Below are 21,495 nucleotides of genomic sequence, written 5' to 3' on the forward strand. Positions count from 1 at the left end.
TTCTTCTTGGGATTGAGATCGATTGTGTGTGGGTGGTTTTATCTTAGGGACGATGAAACCTACAAGGAGTGAGAGATAAATCAAGAGCACCAGTAGGCATGCTACTCATTCGCAGTGAGTAGTAGGCGTCTCACTCACCTTGTGAATTGTCTACTGTCCACATGGACGTCCATCTCCTTCGACTTAAACTCGTTCAACTCCTTCCTAATGTCAGCCTGTAAACGTAACGCAAGCATAGTTTAGTTTTGCTACTTTAACTGCTATGCTGTTACTGTGCTAAACTCCAAATCCGTCAGAGGTCCTTCAAAATCTCGCAGGAATCGACCTCCACAATGGCGGCATGTGGCTGTTGATGGCTAAAATTCTGGACGAGTGCAAACCGTCCGTAAGAAGAACCTGTTGACAGTTTCTACGAAAACCGGTGATTAATGAGTTCGATCCAAAGACTAAACAATATCATAGAGCTCCGAGATGGACACCATGGCAACATTTAAAAGCATTGCCTGATCACAAAAAGGTCTGCGGACGATGCGCTCAAGAGTGGGCTAGAGAAGTGTGGCATCTCTACCGGTTTCACCGCTTTCTTTTGCCACTTTCACATTTCTCGGATTTGAAACATCCTCAAGGGCCACTCGAGCGTCAAATTGTTCGACAATCTCTACGCCTTGCGGTTAATACGGCCACCTACCGAAGTTAAAGTGAGTTGATCGGACATTGGCATTGGATGACTGAATTTGCGGAGACCCCGGAATGGTAGACCTTAGAAAACCATTGACTTCAAATTGTTCAATGAAAGACGCATTTTCAAATCAGCGAACGATGAAAGTCACACCATAGGATCCACAATGTAACTCAGATCGCCTGACACATGGAACATCTACCCCTGAACGACTCGGTCGATGCGATTTGCTGAGAGTAATGACATATAACGCCCGTCAAACTTAATCAACAGTAGTACCACATCAAGAAAATAGGATCTCAACCGCACCAACGACTCATGATCAGGATGACCTTATCTCGTTGATTTGATTTTGAACGGTACCTCCTACTCTCAGGCGCGATATCCTCTCGAAATGCCGTTCTGTCTCCAAGGCTAACCACTCGTGAGGTATAAAATTTGACGTGCAAAACAAGACGAGGCAACGTAAGGTCAAAAAAACAACAAAGCCTAAGAGATAATCCAACCTTGTCCTTAGGCGTGAGACGAGTCCAGGGTTTGTCCGCGCGTCTGTCATAGGTCACAGCCTCGGTCACTTCAACATAGTCGTTAAAGCGAATAATCCGACGGTTCTTCAATTCCTCCACTGACGGTCGGAATGAGAGCTGGCAGTACAAACAAAAGAAACATAAAACAAACCAATCAAATCAGTGTTGGTGATTTTTGGTGGACAAAAAGCACTGGAGTGGGAGGGGCAGGAGAGGGGTAACGTAACACGGCCAAAATCTAGTTCTGTGGGGGAGGAGAGAGTACAAGTATGCCAGGAATGTGCATTCACACACTTGTTCACCTCCACGAATGCTATTAACGGCAGACCCCAACACAAAAGCAGAGTTGTGTTGGTGCCATTCGATAAGGAAATATATTAAATTGAAAAAGTCATTTGTATTCAAGCGCGATTGGGCTGCTGAAACATCTGAGAAGATAGTACACACTTTCCAACAATTCTCATGGCATAGCAGGATAAATTCACATGAAAGAGGGTCAAATAAGGCGAGATGAAAAGATGGAAGGAGTACAAATTGTCTTTACCCCTTACAGCATTTAACTAAAGCCTGCAAAGCACTTTTGGCTTCGAAAGATCTGCTAGTCAGACTAAATCATCCCAGCTTCGATGGCGGAGACTGTAAACGAGATTGCCACTAGCTTGGATACTTGGAATCAGGTGTCTTTGTACTGTTGGAACAATCAGAATCACATTGTACTTTGCCTGAAATCCTCCGGGGGGCGGATTTTGAGCATTGCTTGACAAGGCACGTTCTTAGTTATCAGGCATCGTTGCCTGCTGTCACCGCAATTAACAGCGGTTGGATGGCACTGAGCTAGCCAACGACATACGCAGTGACAAATCCGTGGGCACCATGTCAACATTCCGTTCTATCTGGGGCACAAAATCCCTGCTTTTCTTGAACATCCCTCGCAGTTCACCAATACTTGTAGCTGGTTATAGGTAAAATTTCCTCCCGCCTCAAATAGAGCAACGGGTTGGCACTTCCTCTGGGCTTCAATAACAAACCTTGAATGTAAGGCAACCGACAATTTCCCATGAAATCTTGGTAATAATTAAACTTAAAAGCAGAAAAGATCCTGAGAATAGCCAGCGTTACAATGTATCATTCCTTTACCAACTAGACAAAACAGGTGTGAATTTCAGCGTTAAATAAGCTTGCGTCTTTAGAAATAAAACAACCCAATCTCCGGCCGTCGCCGTCTCCATTTTCACCTCACTTTCATGTTCCAAATGTTTATGTGATCATGCGATTATCTAATGCCAAGAAAAAGTTCCCGTGGGTGCAATTCACCGCCTTATAGTGGCTTTCATTCACCTCCTCTTGCCGTTGCCAAACATGGCACGTAAAATCCCAATCTTTCAGAGTGACAGTGACATACCCATCTTCGATACTGTCGAGAATGGAACGTTTCCCTGAATGCGATGCACGTGTCTTTAAGTGATTTCACCTCTAAATGCCAAACACAACAAACCTGATGAGAGACTCTCGCAGCTCGTCAAGCAAACAGGCTCGAAGGTGGTTCAAAGTAAAAGCCAAACTGTACCGAACGCAATAAATGTCGCCGTACCGACGGGACCGAAGCACGGGTGTGTTTTAAAACTGCCGAGGATGGTCTACCACCTCATAAAGCAATCCTTTTTTATTTTTCCGGAAGCTTTCTTTCCTCGCGCCTAACTTCTAAACATTCTGGGGTATTTCCAAAACTCGTACTCTTGTGCTATTCCTTTGATAAAAGAGGGTTGCTACTTCTCATGCATCCGGTGTGACTGAAAACTACTGCACAGCCGAATGCCTTCATAAACGTGTGACCCGCATAGGCTACACTACATTTGGCTACTAACCAGCATTTTCACAAAAGTGAAGAGTTGGTTGATGCGTAAGTTATGACCAACATGAATAAAGACAGATTCTGCATTTGTGAGGGAGGTTTAAGTCAGCAAACTTTACCTTTCGTGAAAGGGTCTGCTTCTTTTCCTCCTTTTCCTTCATACGTGACTCCTCACTTCCCGCTATAAAAATAAAAAAATGCTTTGAATTTAACCAGGTTCACAGTTCGTTATGGTGTTTAAGAATGCTAACTCACAGTGGAGGATATTCTTCTGTTCCAGCTCTCCAGGCGTCGGTCTTTGACTCAACTGACGCTCCAGACTGACCTCAATCTTGGCTCTCAGCTCGGCGCGCATCTGTGGAGTGCGTCCGGAGAGAATATTCTTGGCCAGGAGATCCTGATGGCTAGGCCGACGCTCCAGAAAGCCTGCCAGGTAGAGCGCCCGCCGTTGCCACATTTGTGAATCGGCCCGGCGCAGGGAGGCAAGCTCTTCGGGGGTGTTTGGTGGGGTAGCGGCATTGGTATAATGGACACCGTCCACATCGTCTTCTCCCGCCTGTCTTGTTGACATTGCCTTTGCCGTTGTCACTGGCAACGGAGAAGGGCGCAGGCGATGGAGGGCGGAATCGAAGCGAGCGGAGAGTTCCGAGACCGTCCACAAAGCAGAAGAAGAGGAACGTGCAGAGACACCGGATTGCACATTATTTGTTGACGATGGTGGTGGTGAACTTCTTCGCATCCTGCAATTTCGATTTCACACGATAAATGCAGCTGTAAAGCGGACGAACGGGTGGTGTGGGTTCCCCAAGCATCGATTCGAGAAAGCCAAAATGGCTTCAATGGAGTGTCAACCGTGATCTGGCAACGATTATCAAAAGTCTTTTCACGGTGAAAGAAGATCATTTCATGCGGCTGATTCTGATCGGCCGCGTATACAATGCAGTAACAGGGCTCTGAAATGTCATATCCTCTCTTATTGTTTGGATCACTAAAGGAACGACTCAGAGGTATTTCCATGCAGGATATTCATAGGTACCGGCTAAACATATGTATATAATTGTAGCAGGGGAATGAGTAGGAAAATTCGTGAGGGCTTCATCTATTGAAATGTGTTTTTTCCATCTATAAAAAGGCTCAAGCAACCCTCATACTGCTTGTGGAGAGAGTGGAAAGTGAACTATCCGAAAACAACCCGATACGTCGCCTTCTGAATCTAATAGTAGCCTAGTTCTGCTACTCTTCTGCCTTACAACACCTTCAGGAGTGACTCACGCGAGTCGGGTCTTCAATTCGGAGGCCAAGGCGTCAGCAGCGGTAGTAGCAGAGATGGATGTGGTGAGAGTAGTGGGACTTTCGTCGGTAGGAGAGGTTCGATAGTTGTTGTTATTATTAACAAGAGTTGGAGTTTTGGAAAGCGGTACGGTAGAGGACAAATCACCGGGAGATTGAGCGCAGACAAAAGCACTTCCGTTGGACAATCGATTCTGTCCACTTGGCGATGTTGACGGTGGTGTGGAAGCAAGTGTCTCTGAAGGGTGAGAGAGCATAGGAAATACACAAATATGCAAGCAATTAGCAATATCGAAGGGGGACAATTGTGTGGATAAAAGATGGCATTTTGCCAGGCAGCAAGGATCATCCTATCACCGCGTAAAAATGCCAATTCTATTACGGCAACTTTCATCTCGTCTTCCGCTTTCCTCCCAGCTCAGCGTCTACGTGGATCAAATCCATTTTTAGGACCAAAAAACAGCCATTAATCTTCTGCTGTCAATTCACCTCATCACTCACAAATTCACCCGTTGTTCCCTCTCAAGACCCTTTACCTACTTTACAAGCATTTCTAAAGTGTTTTGAGTGTTCCGATATCGTTGATCCCACCTCAGACCTCTCTGCCCGCCCCATTCGGTTAATTTGCAACACCTTTTCAAGCTAGCCACATTTTTAAAACAACCTGGGTCAGATCAAAGTTAAAAAGCAACGTCTATCCGAATAATAATCCCTACTGCCCCCCTAAAATCCCAATTAAACAGACCGACTGTCCTTTCCACCGACCTTGAAGTGAAGCAAGGGGGAGGAAATAATTACCAAATCGAGGCATAAAATGAAGTGCACTTGGAATGGCAACGGAAGTGGGTCCAATAAAACTTTTCCCACTTCAGATGAACTTAACTGAGGGAAGCGAAAAGCTTAACTACTTATGATTACATTCACTTCGCTACCACCGATGACCCAATTTTCTGCATACCTGATTGTGTCGCCATAAAGGTGTAATGTCTTTGTGTACTGCTCGTTTTTTTCTTCAAAAATACAGTAACCGCTTAAACCAAGTCGGTGACACCAACAGATTGATTGGGTCTTACGGAAAAATAGGCGTAGAATGCGCTTGGTCCAAAGATAATTACACTTTTTCAGTCCTCGGGGAGCAACCGAATCACTCACAGCGTGATCTACTTTCCCCAGAGACCTTGATAGCAAAGGTGTTAACAATAAGAAATGTCTGGAAGAAATGAAGGAGTCATTATGTCCATCACTTTTCATGTCTTGAAATGGCCCAGGTAAGAACCAAGTCGAAGGAAGCAAAAAATTCCAAATCTACTTTAACTTTGCGCTTGAGTATTTAGCGATACCTTATATCCTTAAGTAGTCGGAAGGACTAAAGTCCAGATGTTTAAAAAAATATATTTTTTGGAAAAAGTGGTTGTGCGCATGCTATGAGTGGTGTGCCAATCCCTTGCTCAAACACTAATGGTATGGGGTGCTGTTACATTGTAGCGAAATACTCTTTGCTACTTCGGGGTTCCATAGTTTGGGTCCCCAAATAAATCTACTCGAACTCGGAAGTCCTCTCGTGCAACGGCATAGGGTGATGAATGAAGTTTCCTGCCCACAAAGACGTACAACCCACGACTTCAAACACAGGACAGTCACAGTGGGATAATCGAACGACGCCGGTGTTTCAAAGACGGCCGGCCGCCCGGCCAGCCAACCGTCCACCTATCAATGATGGTCACGATCGTGGCGATTTCGCCTTTACCTTGGCAGGCCCTTCTGTAAACATTCAATCAGTACACAACACCCCTGTCGGATTCAATAATCACTTGGGTGGTGTGAAGCAAAATGGAATAATAGGCGACAAATTTTCCTGTGGCAACGGAGAACAAAACATGCTAACCAACGCAAATTTGCTAATTTCAAAAGGTTACCAAACGCTACTGAGGTGAGACAACCCATTTTGGGTGGTGTAAATGCGACAGAAAAAGGTCATTTGAAAAGGACAAACAGATGTGCCCACTCCTAGTCCAGATCTGTTACTGGTGTTCCAACCTCTCTACACACGCACACAACAGTCTCGAAGGCCGCGTATCGTCTCAGAGGTAACTTGAGTAATTACAGTATCATTGCTGAGTAAGAAATGGGGCTTAAACTGGAAAGATAGTATTTAATTTAATGAAAATACGTTATCATCAGAAAGATTGCAAACCTTTGTACTCCATACCTCAATCTAGGAGTCCCAATTTCTTCAAAAAAATGGATAAAAATGTCATATCTATTCAAGACTTGCATTGTTTACACTCAGTGTAAACAAAGTTTGTTCCGTTTTGACAGGGACAGTGGATCGGTGATTGATCGAAAATGGAGTAAAGATGAAGGCAAGGCTTGAATACATCGCGATGTTCCTTAAAACGACACCGCCAGAGTGCCTGTCATTCGAAAGCATGCGGCAGTTTTATTCCTTCCTTTTCCCTCCCTCTCTCTCCCATACACATAAACATCGGAGCCTTCCCATTACCTATCCCGTCTCCTATCTTCCCCCCTCACCTTTCCTCCTACATAAATCATGGCATGGACGGACGTGAACGAAGATGATGGTACTGCGTATGATAGAGCGTTATCGATGGATAACACCAAGCTGATGGGTGGGGATTTGGTGATCACAGAAAATAACTCCGAAAGACGCCGCTTCATGCGTATACCTCCATCATGCAAATTCATCACTACCTGAAACATCCTTCAGACCGGCGCAGATAGTCATAAATCTCGCCATCTGTACTAATTCAAATACAAATCAGCATTAGTCAACGTCTAATTTGCCTCACCTCATTGTACTAAACAGTTGGTACCACTCCTGAACGACGACCAATGCGATGTTTGATGCTTGAGACCAATTGGTACAACCTCATTTGGACCCAGGAAAGAAAATGTAGGATAACAAAGGCGTTAGTGCAGAAGGTACATTTACTACTAAATGGAAGAGCCGGAAGAAAACAGGACGACTCGGAGAGAGAGGCCTCATTCCAAACTAGCGACTCAAATGCTCGGCTCAGCCGTCTACTCATGATATTACCACGTCTATTTGGAGTAAAAACTGCCGTAAGGACAATCACATGGATGAGACACTAAAAAACCGGCAAGTAAGGCGTAAAAGGTAAAAGCATCTCCTCAAATTCAGTCGTTCTAATTGCTTTCGAAAAAACAGGCTCCGTTAATCACAACAGAAAGGGAAAGAATTTTACATTGGTAGTTATTATTCACCAGAGAATCCAAGCAAAATAACCAAAAGGTGGACCGGAAAAGCGAAGCGAGAATCCAAATGTTTGCAGGTACCTCGAGGAAAAAGATTTGAGTACCTGAGAATTGAGTTAAATAATTAAAGGGAGGAAAAACACTTAACACTAAATCAGCACATTGACACGAGTTATTACCACTATTTCACTAGCTTCCGCCAATCGGTCGTCACGTTGATGACACGCAGATCCCCTGCTCCTCTTCCAACTCTTCTAAACGTGCGGTTTAAATGTCTCCAAGGGTAATTTTCGAATTCCAGTGCTAAGCCAACCCCGTTGAAGTGAAGACACCTTTCAGAAACGGCTGACAGCGGAACGCTCAGCAAAGTAACGCAGGCTCTTGGAATTAACTCTAAGCTCATGGGCTGCAGTGGATAAGGCCGGAATTGAACGGACAAAAAACTATTTGTAAGATTGCTATAAAACAGTGATTTATGAGCATATCTCACGTGAACAAAAACATTCACGAAGTTTTTTCGCACAGCTCGCCACAATGACTTGCTACTTGTGCGCACTTAAAAGTGAATGGGACTATTTCAAACAAAAAGAGGGCTTGAAAGCACAGATCTCCTTCAACCTGCCCATCCTTTACCCTTTATTGTGTTCTGTACAGCTTTTCCCCTATTTTAAACTTTTTTCAGGCGGATGTGATTCCAGCTTGTCGACCTGATGAGCTGAATCTACCTCGGTTCTAAAGCTGCATTTATAATAAGTACAATGGGCGATGACTGAAGGTACTGACCCGTATTAAATGATTTCATTCTGGTAGCGAATCACTGGAAGGCAGGTGCATCACATTGTGAAAGATTCTCTACTCCTGGGCCTAGTAATGAATGGCGTGCCACTATTAAGCCAAGTGATTAGAGATTGATGTGTACTATGAAACAGTTGATTGACGTCTACAGTGAGTGGAAAGTATAGAAGTCATAGAACTACTAAACATCAGATAACAAAAGAGAATGAGCTTAAGCAATTATAAGCTTTATCAGGCGTTGTTTACGTCTGTCATGTGCGTTACACAAAAAAAGTGCCATGAACTTTAGAGATGATGCTGATTGATTGGCCATGTATGAAAATAGCCTTATAGTGCTAAAGTTCATTAAGCAAACGAATATAATAATAGTTGTATCTTTAAATCACGTACAACTTTGCCTCTACGAGACTATGAATGAAATTGATCAACTCGGTAAGATACAACCCAAGGGTGTTCAAGGTGGACCCATCCTTCTGAAATGACCTATACTAGTGATTCGGTCGGTAGAGCATCATATTCTTTCACGACAAAACATATCAACGAGACTATTGAAATTGGGGGGAAAGAATGTTTTATTCACAACTTTTTCCACACGTGATAATTACCACTTCTTAGCATTCGACAATCACATATAAAATCGGTAGCTGAGAAAATGATTAGCGACGTGTTTTGTTTACAGAAGCCAAATATCAAATAAAAGTGCAATTCGTAGATTTCTGCCTTGTTATGCCGGAATGATATATTTTGATGGCAATAGTTACAATGAAGACTCCTGCAGTGATCTGAAATCCATTAGAAAAGCACAAAAATGACATGTGGAAGGGGATCAAGATAAAGCTCCAGCGTGGTACTCCAGCTCATGAGTCCTATAAAGGGGTTTTGCTTTTAGTGCCAGGAGAGCACTTTGAGAGCGTGACAAGTATAACACAACCATCACTCAATTCAGAAGTCATCTTAACAACGATAGACATTCGTAGGAACCCAGAAAAGTAATCAGCGAGAGTGTTGAGGGCAACACGCAAGACAAATAATGTTTTTGATCCACACGCTTTCAAATACCCTGAAGTGTCTCCAGGTGCACATTGGAACGCCAAAGAGCAGGCGAAAAGCAGAGCGACGAAGAAGAGCGGTAGTTGACATTTGGCTTACGACGGCAAAGATGGGTTCACTCGGTCAGGGGCGACGCCTTCAAGTGACGCGGACAGCAGTCGAGCGTTCGCACGCAGCATAAATATGCATGGCACAGACGATGCCAGGGCGTCATGAAAAGGGGACATTCTGAAAAAAAGTGTTGCACAGAACGCCTACACACGCACTCACACACCCTCCCAGACACACTTACGCACTCACGCACGAGTGACAAATCTTAAAAGTGCACAAAAGTAAACTTCAAAAACCGAAAATATCCGTTTACATTCCTTAAACCAACAATGATCCAATGTGAGGCAAAATTGACGTGTTAAAGAACTTAATTCATCCGTAAAATTACGAATATATGGGCAGAGTTAACACCAACTAGGGACTTCTGAAATTGGAGCTAACATTAAAACGGGATGCAACTGTGGAGATGGCACACGCATTTGCAATTCAACCCCACTGCTACTCGTAATGACTGGCGCACACACTCTAGGTCGGTCCAGTCCAGACACCGCTCATCACGATGAATAGACAGCAGTGTCAGTGGCAGTGTGCAAATGCAACAGCTTACAGAGATTAACGAATTCGCACACTCTGAGCCCGTGGGTACTTAGTTCCATAGAAGAATTCAAGTATAGTACGGTATGGTGATGGAACATTCGGTTGCAGTGAGACATTTAAGTGGTGTCGATACCTTGAAGCCATTCCTGTGAAGGGAAAATCGGCCAGTGCATGAAGCGCCTAGTGGAAGCACGATCACATGCTGACGAGATTGCACAAAAAACGTGAGAACATTCACAATTTTGAAAGATCAGCTTATGGTGGGTACCAAGATGGCCTTTGGCTTTTAAACGGCCCCAGTGATGCAATGAAGCAGGATATTCTAGTAGGTCATTACCGCAAATCTTTCTGTGTTGAAACTGCTTTGCAGGAATTAATTAAACACCTTAATGAGTGAATAAATTCGACAAAATAAAACCGATTGGAGGAATAAAAGCAGTTTGCCTTACTTCAAAGGTGTTTTTTCTCCCTTTTATGCTACTAAATCTGAGGTTGTGATTTGACTTAACCGCCTAGAGCATTCACAAGACTAAACTATCAGTCAGAAAATTAGTAAACCGAGATAAAATTGCACATAAGTAGAAAATCTGAAGGGGCCATGCAGATGATATTTATTAAATCGAAAAACTAGCCAGAAACTAGTTTACAAGTCTAAAAGTAGAAGGTAAGCAGAGCAAAGGTAAAACCCTCTTACCCGGAGCAATGAGATGCGAACAACTGAGAAAGAGAAGATGAAGACATGAACTCTAGCACCTGCAGACTTGCATAAATTATCTCTAGTCGGATCACAACAGAATATCGCAATGCAAATTCGATGGTAAGAAATCAAAATACGTCACCGTGAGTAACCTGAACATACCCACTAAATCTACTCTTTTCCGATTTCCCCAGTATTACTGGGTACATGGTACTAGCTGGATATTGGAATCAGTGGGAGGTTAGTCATCGAGAGACCATCCAAATTAAAGGTCTCTTTCGCCTCTTTTTAATGCCAGAAAAGGCCTTTGCGCAAATGCCCGTCAATGATGACAAATCGGTGCGAAATATGCGCCCTTAGCGACACACGCACATGTATTACCAATTAAAATCGGTCCACTTAAGGACGCCAAAGTCCGGCTATGCCCTGTAGGTAGGGAAGGAATGAGTACTTAATCTAAAGTGTTTTCTGGAATACCTGTGTTGTGGAGAGAGGAAAAGGCACGCATATGCGCGCGTATTTGCATGAGGTGAGATGGATATGTGGGCTACTAGAACGATGATATATGCGTCTGAACACGATTTGTGTGGTCAAAAGTAATAGTAACAAATAAGAGGTTTTATCGGCATAAAAGCGATCAATAAGGTGCGGACACGTACCACCAATTGTAGAGACTGAACCCGGGTCAGCATGAAACGGCAAGTGACCAATCCGACACCGGTGCGAGACGGAAGCATATCCGGAAATCATCTCGTCAGTCTTATTAGTGGTTTTTAGGATTGGGAAAGCTATATAAAGGTCATAAATAAGTCTATTAACTCCAAATGACACATCTAATTTGGTCTATGATGAGTTGAGTGAATTATTATGTTCTTAATTACTTCAGTATCGCCTAATAGAGCACGATAGACTGTTAGAAAATATAGTTTAAAAATAAAATAGTGCGGAATGAGGGGACCTACTTGTAAGCTGACAACTACCGACAAGACCAATAGAGCTAGAGGTATTGGGTGAATCAGGGCCACCGAGGGGTAGGCAAAGAGGTCTACATCCCGAATTGCATTCTAGTCAAAACAATAAGCCAACTTTAATCATGAAGAAGTGCACTTTTCAAGATGCAAAAATTAATAAAATTCAAGGACAGAAATTCGTATCCGAACAAGCCAAGTAGATGTCAACTAATAAGCCTTACCATCAAGAGGAGAATCCGAGACCAAATGTTCGGACTCATTATACTCATAGCGAGTGTTGGCATTAACAATTGAAATACTGGAGCCATCAAGGTGCTTTTTGGCATCGGGTTTAGGGGATTGGAGTTTTTTGACCCACCCCAAATTGCGAAATTGTCGGAATAATTTGTTCACACCTTTCTTCGAGGGATTCTGGAGCTGTTTACCCAATGATTCGGCAGGAATAGAGGTAACAACCTGTTCCATTAATTTTATGGGCTCTTCTCGGAACACTTGTAGCAAATCAATGATTACGTTTTTAGTGATATGAGAGGCGATTCAAAACATGCGCGACTACTAGACTAACGTACAGGCAACCAACAAAATTTAAAAACTAGCAGACAAGGGTATACAATCAAACAAATTTATATCGTATAAAAATATTTGTTGTTTAGATAAAGTTAATTTTATGAAAATAGGGCCTTATTTGCAATTTGACTAAAATACGTTATTAACTAGGGGATACGAACAAGAATCTACAGTGGTTGATATATCGGGAAAATTTAGTGCAAAAACTAGCTCAAGTCATCCTAGCGTGGTACACATCTTAAAGTTAAAAGACTTTAGCAGTGCCTTCATATCCATTTGTTTTTTCATTATTTCCTTATTGGCTACTTTCCAGGATGAAAATTTGCATGCGACGGAGCTACACTTGGATTTTTTGAATGTCTTGGTATTCGTGCAGCTTCCCTCAAATTATAAGGCAATGTTAAGCAGCTATTATAAATAACACAAATTTGTGGTAGCTAGTTTTGGAAGATTTACTCATAATCACAACACCTGTTACAACCTAAAGCTTTCTAAGCCTTTTGTTTGATGCAGTGGTCGATCTTACCAACCGCAAACCCACGGAGGCACTGGACTGCTGCAAAAATAGTTTGTTATACCTGGTATGACTCCAGGAGCTAACGATTTAGCTCTCGTTACACTCCTTGCTCTCATCTAAACTTAGTTTCCTAGCCGCTTATTCCATGTTGCATGTGATGTCTAGCATTCGGAAGAAGATCATCTGAAAAATACGATGGTATGGGAGTGAGGAATCATCTCTCCCCTGAGTATGATGGCGCAGCTTCATGCGCCTATCAAGCGCTTTCGAGCACTACCTTTTCCTGCTAGTATTACTACTCTAAATATCATTCAACAAATTTGTCAAAAAACTCCTGCCGCTTAGCCAGTCAAGCAGACAGCTCAATGCACGCCCATTAGCCTCAGCTAACTTTTCCTTGTATGGTGGTCCAAGACGAGACAAAAGTCGTATAAAGCATAACGAAAATTTGTACACTACATTTGTTTGCAAACACAGACAAGTTACGTGTTAGTAGAGATAAATCGCAAATCGTACGGTCTACCTTGATTGCCTGGTTAACCGATCATATTATTTGTGGTTTTGTTCCCTCGATTAATCAAGATGAAAATATCCCCTCAATTTTGTCTCTTTAAGTAGCGCCTACTTAGTAATGAGAGGCCCCTTACTGTGTAGAGGATCAGCTCATACAGAAACGGATCAACAATCATGGGACAGTTCAAGATTCCCTTTTCCTGGAGAGAGGATGCGTCTGCAGAGGCAGGACGATCCCAGGATGTCCTTACGTGTATATTACACAGCACTCGGTTAAACCAAGAGATTATCACCCAAAAGTTTGTGAATAAATACGCCTTGTCTCCTATTGTAAGAAGTGGACAAGCAAATCATAACTACATCCCCAATTTTAGAAATCGACGAAATATGTGCCGAAAAAATCCTAAGCCCCTATTCTAACGTATTTATCACCACTAACCTAAGCTATGCACTATTTTTCAAGTGGTCTACCAAAGAGAGGGTTACCCTACCTACCCTCTTAGCATGCATAATATTTGGACTAGTATCAGGCGGCTTCGTCTGCAGTACCAGCATCACCCTTGCGCACGCAGAGGTTTTGCGAGGTCATTCTCGAGCATGAGTATTCTCAACAAGGGTATAACCCGAGTCGATTACCGAAGGACTATAATACCAGTACAAAATTTATTAAACTTCTAATGAAATGCACAAAAAATCCACTTCACACTACTTTCCTCTTCTGACCCAAAATTTTCTTCCGTTGAGCTAACATATGACCATACATAACTGGACTCCCTATTAAATTTTGTGAGAAAAAATTGAAGGATTTATTACCTGGGACATAGAGCAACAAGAAAATGAGGTAAAGCTCATATGTGCCGAACCCGAAGTTGAGAATGTTGGGAAGTGGAAAATTTATCCAGGGTTTGGGAGCCGCATAGGACAGCGAATACCACATGAGCGCTATCTCGCCCTAAGATTAAAAAATTGCATAATAAGACAAGATCTTACAGTGATGCCAGTTGGGTAAAGCACCAGAAAGAGGCTATATCTGAGAATAGTAAGTAGTCGTGGTACCGCCGTGAACGTACTGAGAAAGTAGTAGAGATACCGAGTAAAATCCGCCAAACACCAAGAAACAAACATCATTTTCTTGAAGTTCACATGCACACTAACCTAAATACAGTTTCCAATGGAACAAATGAACACAAACCTCAGGATACATGTACAGAACCCCCCAGAGAATAAGCAGACGGGAAGATATTTGAATTGCAGTAGTCATGGGTGCAGACCTAACAAATCTCAGACAGGCATGAAAAACCTAGCAATTTCAATTTCGGATACGCAAAACCTACTTCCAAAATTGCCAAAGTTTGAAAGATTTGTAGTACCTGCTCACAACTATATTTCATTGCCGCATTTTGCGGTGCGACAGCTAAACAGAGGCCAAAGCCCCAACTGGAAAAATAAAAGCAAATATGTAAAACAAACCCTAACAACTGAACAAAGTTGTAAGCCGCCAAGTACGCAGAGACGGAACTCGACATTCCAAAACCTCACCGTCAGACTAGGCGCGGTGACTATAGTCACTGACCTAACCCAAAGTACCACAATGATTGTAGAAGTACTTGATTGCTTAAAACGAAGGACTTGATGACTGATTTCAAATTTTAACGATTGAAGCATACTTTTCGAATGATTTTGACGACGGAAAATCCTGTCTGTTTGATCTTTGACTTTCGCATTTATTACCAAAATAGTTTTATTACTTTAGTCTCCTTCATTTACACCGCAAAAAACTTGTATGTATTAAAAAACAATCTTAGGTCCTCGTCACTGTATCTTTGTAAGGTATGTTGGCCTAGGACTATGCCAATAGCCCCTAGCCCTCCTGTATGTTGAATTAATATATTCTGCCAAGTATTATCCATCCCTTCGCCTTATATGTAGTCTTTCTGGTAATGAAAAGCAAGATTTATTGTAAAGACGTCCATTAGGATTTTTACCTCTGGGTGTAGCGTTCCGAGACTCCCTAAAGACGAAAGAAGACGCAATACTCGGACAGAATTTATATTCAGCGTAGAGAAGGTGTCTGGGCTATTGGCATGGCCCAAAAGGCCAGCCCACCCAGCGAGGTACAAGGAGACTAATTCAAGGTACAAAAGTGGAGCCTCACCAATGCCGAGGGATAAACCACTATCCTATTACACTGGGTACTATACCCTAGTACGGCGGAGGAAAAGCACTAGCTGAACTGAACGATGCGGTGATGATCCATTTAAAAAACTGAAAATGGCGTCCACTATTGTCAACTACGCCAGTCGTTTGTTTTGTAAGAATGCTATTAGTCAAAGAAACAACGTCAGACAACGATTATCTTGAAAACACCGTTACCATCTGCCTACCGTACCTACACAAAAAATATAAATTAAGCGAACAAGCTATATTGCCTCCATTTTTCTACTGGCTAAATTAACTTCACATTGATAGGGCTATATAGTTCCGAAGTAAGAACAAAGTAGAGAGGAGGAAAAGGCGCGGAAGCCTACCCCGTGGAATGGTGTTAAATCCCATTCTCCCCTACAAAAAATGTGAACAAGAGCAAAAGCCAGCACATTTCCCTATCCCCTAAATCCAGTTTTGAAACCGGTGAGTTCTTCTGATCTGGTTGATATGCCAAGAGGAATCAGTAACGCCGTAGTGAATTGTCTTCTCAGTTGCATGGAAATCCATGGACTGGCATGACTGGTTCGTGGGTGCTTATCTTACTACGCCGACCACGTTGTGACGGCTGATGCGTAAAGTTGACCAAAAAAGCACCAAAGGACTTTACTTAAGAAATGAGATGGGTTACGCAACACGTTTTTCGTTTCTTTAACTCTCCGTTCCGGAAAAGATTAATCTTATATCTCCGATAACGTATATTCACCAGATATTCTAATTTTTTGGACAGTGTCACTATCTTTAAGCCCTAATATTTATTCGTTTTTATAATATGTCATATTTTGTCTGCAGGAAAGCTTTGAGTTGCTACCTTAGTCAAAGTGAAATACTAATCCCTTCGCAGCATTAAACTATTAGTTTTTAAGTATTTATTTTCTGCACATTTTCAGACACTAAAATTTCTCAGGTGCAAGAATTTAGTCATTGAAAGGCATAAAATTATGCATGCGAACATTAAGAAAACGTATGCTGTTTAAAACATTAAACAATGCAGACTGAGGCAGCAATTTTCTACCTGTGTCGTGTTTCGCAGGCAATCTAAGACCAGAAGATATTATCTTTTTATCAGTTAGTAATACACTAAGTTCCTTATAAAACTCAATTTAAACCCGAGGCTTCAATGTCCTAGACTGCTGATTGCATATTTTCGAACTAAACTAGCATAAACTTACGTTTATAGTCGCGCTGATTGTCTTTCGACAGCTTATAAGTCATTCATATTTTAGTAAAAGCGTCAAAAGCTTTGGTGTTACGCAAATTCACATTATGCTGCTGCATTTGTTTCTATGAGCGAGAGACTGTTTTCGTGATTTGAACGGGTGTACTGGTTTGCCGTTACAGGGATTTTGTTTACCGTCGTGTTTTGTGAATAATCGTTAGAATCTTTTGCCACTTTCCCCATGATTCACACCTGTCTGCTATTTGCTTCATACGGTTTTGTTTTTTGTCCTCTCCTCGCTTACTATCGTTAACGTCAGTGTCATATTGCCTTGCCATTAATGTGCAGCCAAAATCACCTATTACGAGTATTTTCTAGTAGATTCACCTGTTATGTGCCCACCACTTTGGTACTACATTGTGTCATCGATTTTACTACCTAGTTCTTTCAGTGTGAGCTGAATTTACCCTTATGCTCTTTCCGTGCAGGCGGAACTTCCCCCACTTCAGTTACCCGCTGGCACATATAACCCTGTGAATAAGCGCGTTATATACGTTGGTAAGTTAAGCTTCAATTTTCATCAAGCTCTCGTTTATTAATCAACATTTCATATTTGTTCGAACACTTGGTTTAAACACTAAATCAAAATTTATTAGTAAACGGCTTTTATATCTGGATATTTTTATTAGTTCTGTAGTCTTGCTTCTTAGCAGTTCCTGCCGAGCAAAAGTTGTGCCATAGCTTTTTGGCTGGACTTTCGTCTTCCCAACCACCTTTTTGTTTTCCTTTCATCGATATATTTTAGGTGGTCTAGCAGAAGAGGTTGATAAGGAGTTATTAAAGGCGGCCTTCATTCCCTTTGGTGATATCATTGATATCAACATGCCTCTCGATTATCAAACAGGTAAGGAAAAGATTTCTTACTTACGACTCCTTCCTCCCCCTCCTCCATTCTCTAGAAAAACATCGCGGATTTGCATTTATCGAATACGAAGAGGCTGAGGATGCTATTGCTGCAATTGACAACATGGTAGTTTTTCATGGCTTACTATCATAGCGCGTTGGAAAGATTACTACTTATGTTTATGTTTCCTCAGAATGAAGGCGAAATTTTCGGTAGAACGATTCGTGTCAACGTTGCTCGTCCGGTTCGTATCCGTGAAGGCTATGGCAAAGCCGGTGAGTTAGTAATTTACTTAATTTTTATTACACATGCATCTGTAGTATTAGTTGCTCAAATAAATTAAGTAGAACTTATTGTACTCGTGAAAAATCATTTTTCCAGTTTGGTCGGACGACAATTGGCTCAAAAAGTACGGAGGGTTGGGTGTTGAAGGCTCGAAACCGGACCAATCGGTTGTTGTTCAACCTGGCGATCCGTCTTTGGAGACTGTTTCCAATGTGGTTAGTCCTTGTCTTTTTTGTTTTTCGTCAACTGATTTTCCTGCTTCGTTCTGCATAACGCAACAACACTTTTTTATAAATAATCAAAAAGCCCTATTTGCTTTAACAGAGTAAATGATTATGGGCTACAAATAATCACTATTAGACCTGTTGAGCTCTAACTTCGTTTTATCAATCTTGCCATCTTTAATCTATTCATGCAACTAGACGAGCTTTCCATCTCTGGCTTTTGGCGTCATTTCAATGTTCTCCTCAAATTCTGGAGCTAAGATTCACACTTTCTTAAGCACAATATTTTACTTTCATGTAGAATGTGTACTTGCAAGCGATGAAACACGAGGTCTTGAAATTTATGTAGAAACCTTGATCCAATGAAATAAAGGGTCATTAGGCCAACATTGAAGTATCTCTAGTCAAAAATTGAACTAACTTTCTAAAAACCTAATATCAGCCTACGCAAGGTAGTATTTTAGTAAAAAAGTCCCACTATAGCTACTATGTCTACTGTCATTCCAGCATTCGCCCATCCAATCCGTATCATCGGTCCGATTTAATTAAGGATTTTTACCTCTTATTCGAGTAAAGAATTTTCTGGTGATACACAAAATTACTGAATAGAAATCCACACGAAGAAATTCTGAGGAAATTTGGGCGGTTGGTAGATTCCTCCTCCTATTGTGTCCCCTTTTCTGAATCCTCGGCAAACCTTTCTTCAAGGCGCTATTGCATGGTGTCGTTTGTGGAAAATTTCTTTCGTTCTTTTTGAGGGAGGCGGGTCCATCCATCATTTTTGCATCCACTCATTTGTGGCGTATTCATTCATTTCGGACATGTTCATCCACCCATCCATCTAAGACCCTTTAATCCTTTCTGGGTCTATGCACTCATTCACTTTTGGTCTATCTATCCGTCTGCTTTCGAAATGCTTGCTATTTCGCTTTCATCCATTCACTCTATTTGTAAACGGTTCGTTAAATATTTTTTAAATGACTTTCGCCCTGTAGGAGGCTGATAACGATGGTGAAGGTGACGCCAAGCGGGCCAAGGTGGCTCTGCCCCGCGTCTTCTTAGACATTCGCATCGGAGACAGCGATGTGGGTCGCATCGTGGTGGAGTTGCGCAAAGACGTGGTGCCGCGCACTGCTGAAAATTTTCGGGCTCTTTGCACGGGTGAACGCGGCTTCGGGTACCGCAACTCCGTCTTTCATCGTATAATACCTCAATTCATGTGTCAGGGTGGTGATTTTACCCGGGGTGATGGTACTGGTGGCAAATCCATCTATGGTCGTAAATTCGATGATGAGAACTTCCAGCTTCGACACGATGCCCCTGGTGAGTGGAGTGTATCCCCTGAATGTTTTTTCCACTATAATTATGGATGTGAATCGGAGCTAGTAGGTCGTTAGCCATTATGGATGCCGAATCATGTCATTCCACTTTATAATCTCTTGTCTTATGGGTGTCTTTCTCGGTGCCCTCGAGCAATACAACTGTTTGTGTGAATTAATGTCTAACACAAGACAGAAATGATTATTGGAGGATTACTTTCGATCAGACTGAGAAAAAAATTGGGATGTATTGAAGGCTTTAATTAATAGCTTTTGCCGTTAGGTCTGGACAATTTTTCTTCAGCAAGTGTACCCCTTGTGCCAATCTCTACTGTCTTTTTCCGCTTTCTCGCTTCATTGAAAGTCACTCATTTGATTTTTGTAGACGATTGTTTAAACCGGGTCATTATTTGTTTAAACGTAGCCTTCCTTTATTACAGTTTATCGTAGATGAACTGGGATTTAATGTGACTTTGAAAAGTTGATGTGTTATGACGCTCGGGTACCTGCGAAAGATGGCTTCTTTCTATGAAATTTGACATAGCAATCAGTCAAAATATGCAGTTTTGGTGGTTCTTTTGGGGCAGACTTGCCCGTCTTCTCCCCAATCGACCCTCTGAGAAGTTTGTAGATGCTCACAATTCGTTGGAATGGTAGTGTCTTGGCTATAGATCACCACTGTGAAGGCTGTATTCCAAGAGGAACTGAAACAGTCCTATCAATCGTTTACAATTTCAATTGTTAACAGAAATTATTGTTTGTGTCCTGTCAGGTATTCTCTCGATGGCCAACTCCGGTCCGAACACCAATGGCTCCCAATTTTTTATCTGTACAGAGCCTTGTGATTGGTGAGGCTAATTTTCCCTCCTTGGAAGACAACTTGTCTCCACTGGCATATTATTTCAATTTCCTTTCATCCCTTAAGGCTCGATGGTAAACATGTTGTTTTCGGCCGTGTAGTGGAGGGAATGAGCGTGGTCAAACGGATTGAGGTAGGTCAGCATATCACATTGATGTGGTGCAATTTGGTCCAATTTAAATTTGATCCCTTTCCTTTCACTAGGCAACTGGAACGAAATCGGGCACCCCAAAGGAACCCGTTCTTATCACGTATTGTGGTGAATTGGTGTAGATTCTTGGGGGGAAATCGACACCTTTGCCATTAAATCGTCACCTTTCTGAAACGATAATGCTAAGCTGTACATTTAAAATGAGACGAGGCAAAAGTGTATTGTATAAGTGTCCCGCGGCCTTGTCTTTTTGTTTCAACTGACGAATGTAGTCAATAAAATCGCGGATGCGGATGGCAAATGAATGTATGGAAGTGAGCTCTAAGCCTTGAAGCTTTGGATTTATAATCTAAACGGGTAGTCTCCTAGCGAGCCACATCAGTATGGGAAAATTTAGACAGCTAGTTGATATTTCGAACCATCGGCAGTTGTGGAGGGTTTATGGGGTCCCAACCTAGCACTGCCAGAGTAAACAGCAGGTGATGGAAAGAATTCCTCTTTTTTTGGTATGAGGCAAGGATGTGTGTAGACCAACCCATTCTCACTTTTGTGCTGTATGCTGTTTCCTTGTCTTGAGGGACATTAGCGAAGTATTTAATGAATCTGGCGAAATTGACTCCAGCTTGTCTGCCTGTCGATCCTAGTTTAATCAGGCTGCACACCTGCTGAAACCTTCCATCAACTTAAACAAGTAAATTCTAGTGATGAAGACTGGTCTCCTTTCCTAGGCGATTATTTATTAGAACTGTGGATTATAAATTCCCCCAAGGTTGAAACATTTTTGTTCCCTCTGGGTAGGAATGTCCATAGAAATCAGCTTTCAGCAGCAGGTTATGGGATTTGGAGAAGGCATTAAAGAGCATTACCCACCCAGATCTGAGTCTTTCCTGGAAGTTGAGGCGATATCCTTAAGCAGAAGTGTAACCTGGAGGCACGGACTTACAAAAAACCTCTTGAGTATGTTTGAATCTAATCCTCACAAATTGTCCACTTTTTTTGATAACTTACCCCCTCTCCTCTGTCTTATCAAGCCAATTCCGCCTTTTACA

General features: G+C 42.1%; 3 protein-coding genes across 3 annotated transcripts; 1 reads left to right on the forward strand and 2 right to left on the reverse strand. All coding sequences in view use genetic code 11, as the record gives it.

Annotated features, from left to right (window-relative positions):
• Positions 1-43: 43 nt before the first annotated feature.
• EGR_04346 (Phosphatase and actin regulator 2) lies at positions 44-12,211 on the reverse strand (the record flags this gene model as incomplete). Its single annotated transcript, XM_024493595.1, has 8 exons — positions 44-59; positions 139-215; positions 1,186-1,323; positions 3,178-3,239; positions 3,314-3,798; positions 4,331-4,586; positions 11,435-11,563; positions 11,968-12,211. The coding sequence occupies 8 exons, from the start codon at positions 12,209-12,211 to the stop codon at positions 44-46; spliced, it is 1,407 nt and encodes a 468-aa protein (XP_024351916.1).
• A 1,832-nt stretch (positions 12,212-14,043) lies between these two features.
• EGR_04347 (Protein tyrosine phosphatase-like protein PASTICCINO 2) lies at positions 14,044-14,869 on the reverse strand (the record flags this gene model as incomplete). The annotated part of the gene is made up of 6 exons (XM_024493596.1): positions 14,044-14,117; positions 14,157-14,295; positions 14,334-14,498; positions 14,536-14,643; positions 14,678-14,780; positions 14,814-14,869. 6 exons carry the CDS (start codon positions 14,867-14,869, stop codon positions 14,044-14,046), a joined length of 645 nt encoding a protein of 214 aa, XP_024351917.1.
• A 2,227-nt stretch (positions 14,870-17,096) lies between these two features.
• EGR_04348 (Peptidyl-prolyl cis-trans isomerase E) lies at positions 17,097-20,568 on the forward strand (the record flags this gene model as incomplete). The annotated part of the gene is made up of 10 exons (XM_024493597.1): positions 17,097-17,156; positions 17,193-17,262; positions 17,510-17,608; positions 17,664-17,734; positions 17,802-17,883; positions 17,990-18,108; positions 19,113-19,440; positions 20,209-20,284; positions 20,362-20,428; positions 20,500-20,568. The coding sequence occupies 10 exons, from the start codon at positions 17,097-17,099 to the stop codon at positions 20,566-20,568; spliced, it is 1,041 nt and encodes a 346-aa protein (XP_024351918.1).
• Positions 20,569-21,495: the final 927 nt, after the last annotated feature.

Source organism: Echinococcus granulosus (assembly GCF_000524195.1).
Source record: "Echinococcus granulosus chromosome Unknown EG_S00027, whole genome shotgun sequence".
Classification (NCBI taxonomy): Eukaryota; Metazoa; Platyhelminthes; class Cestoda; order Cyclophyllidea; family Taeniidae; genus Echinococcus; species Echinococcus granulosus.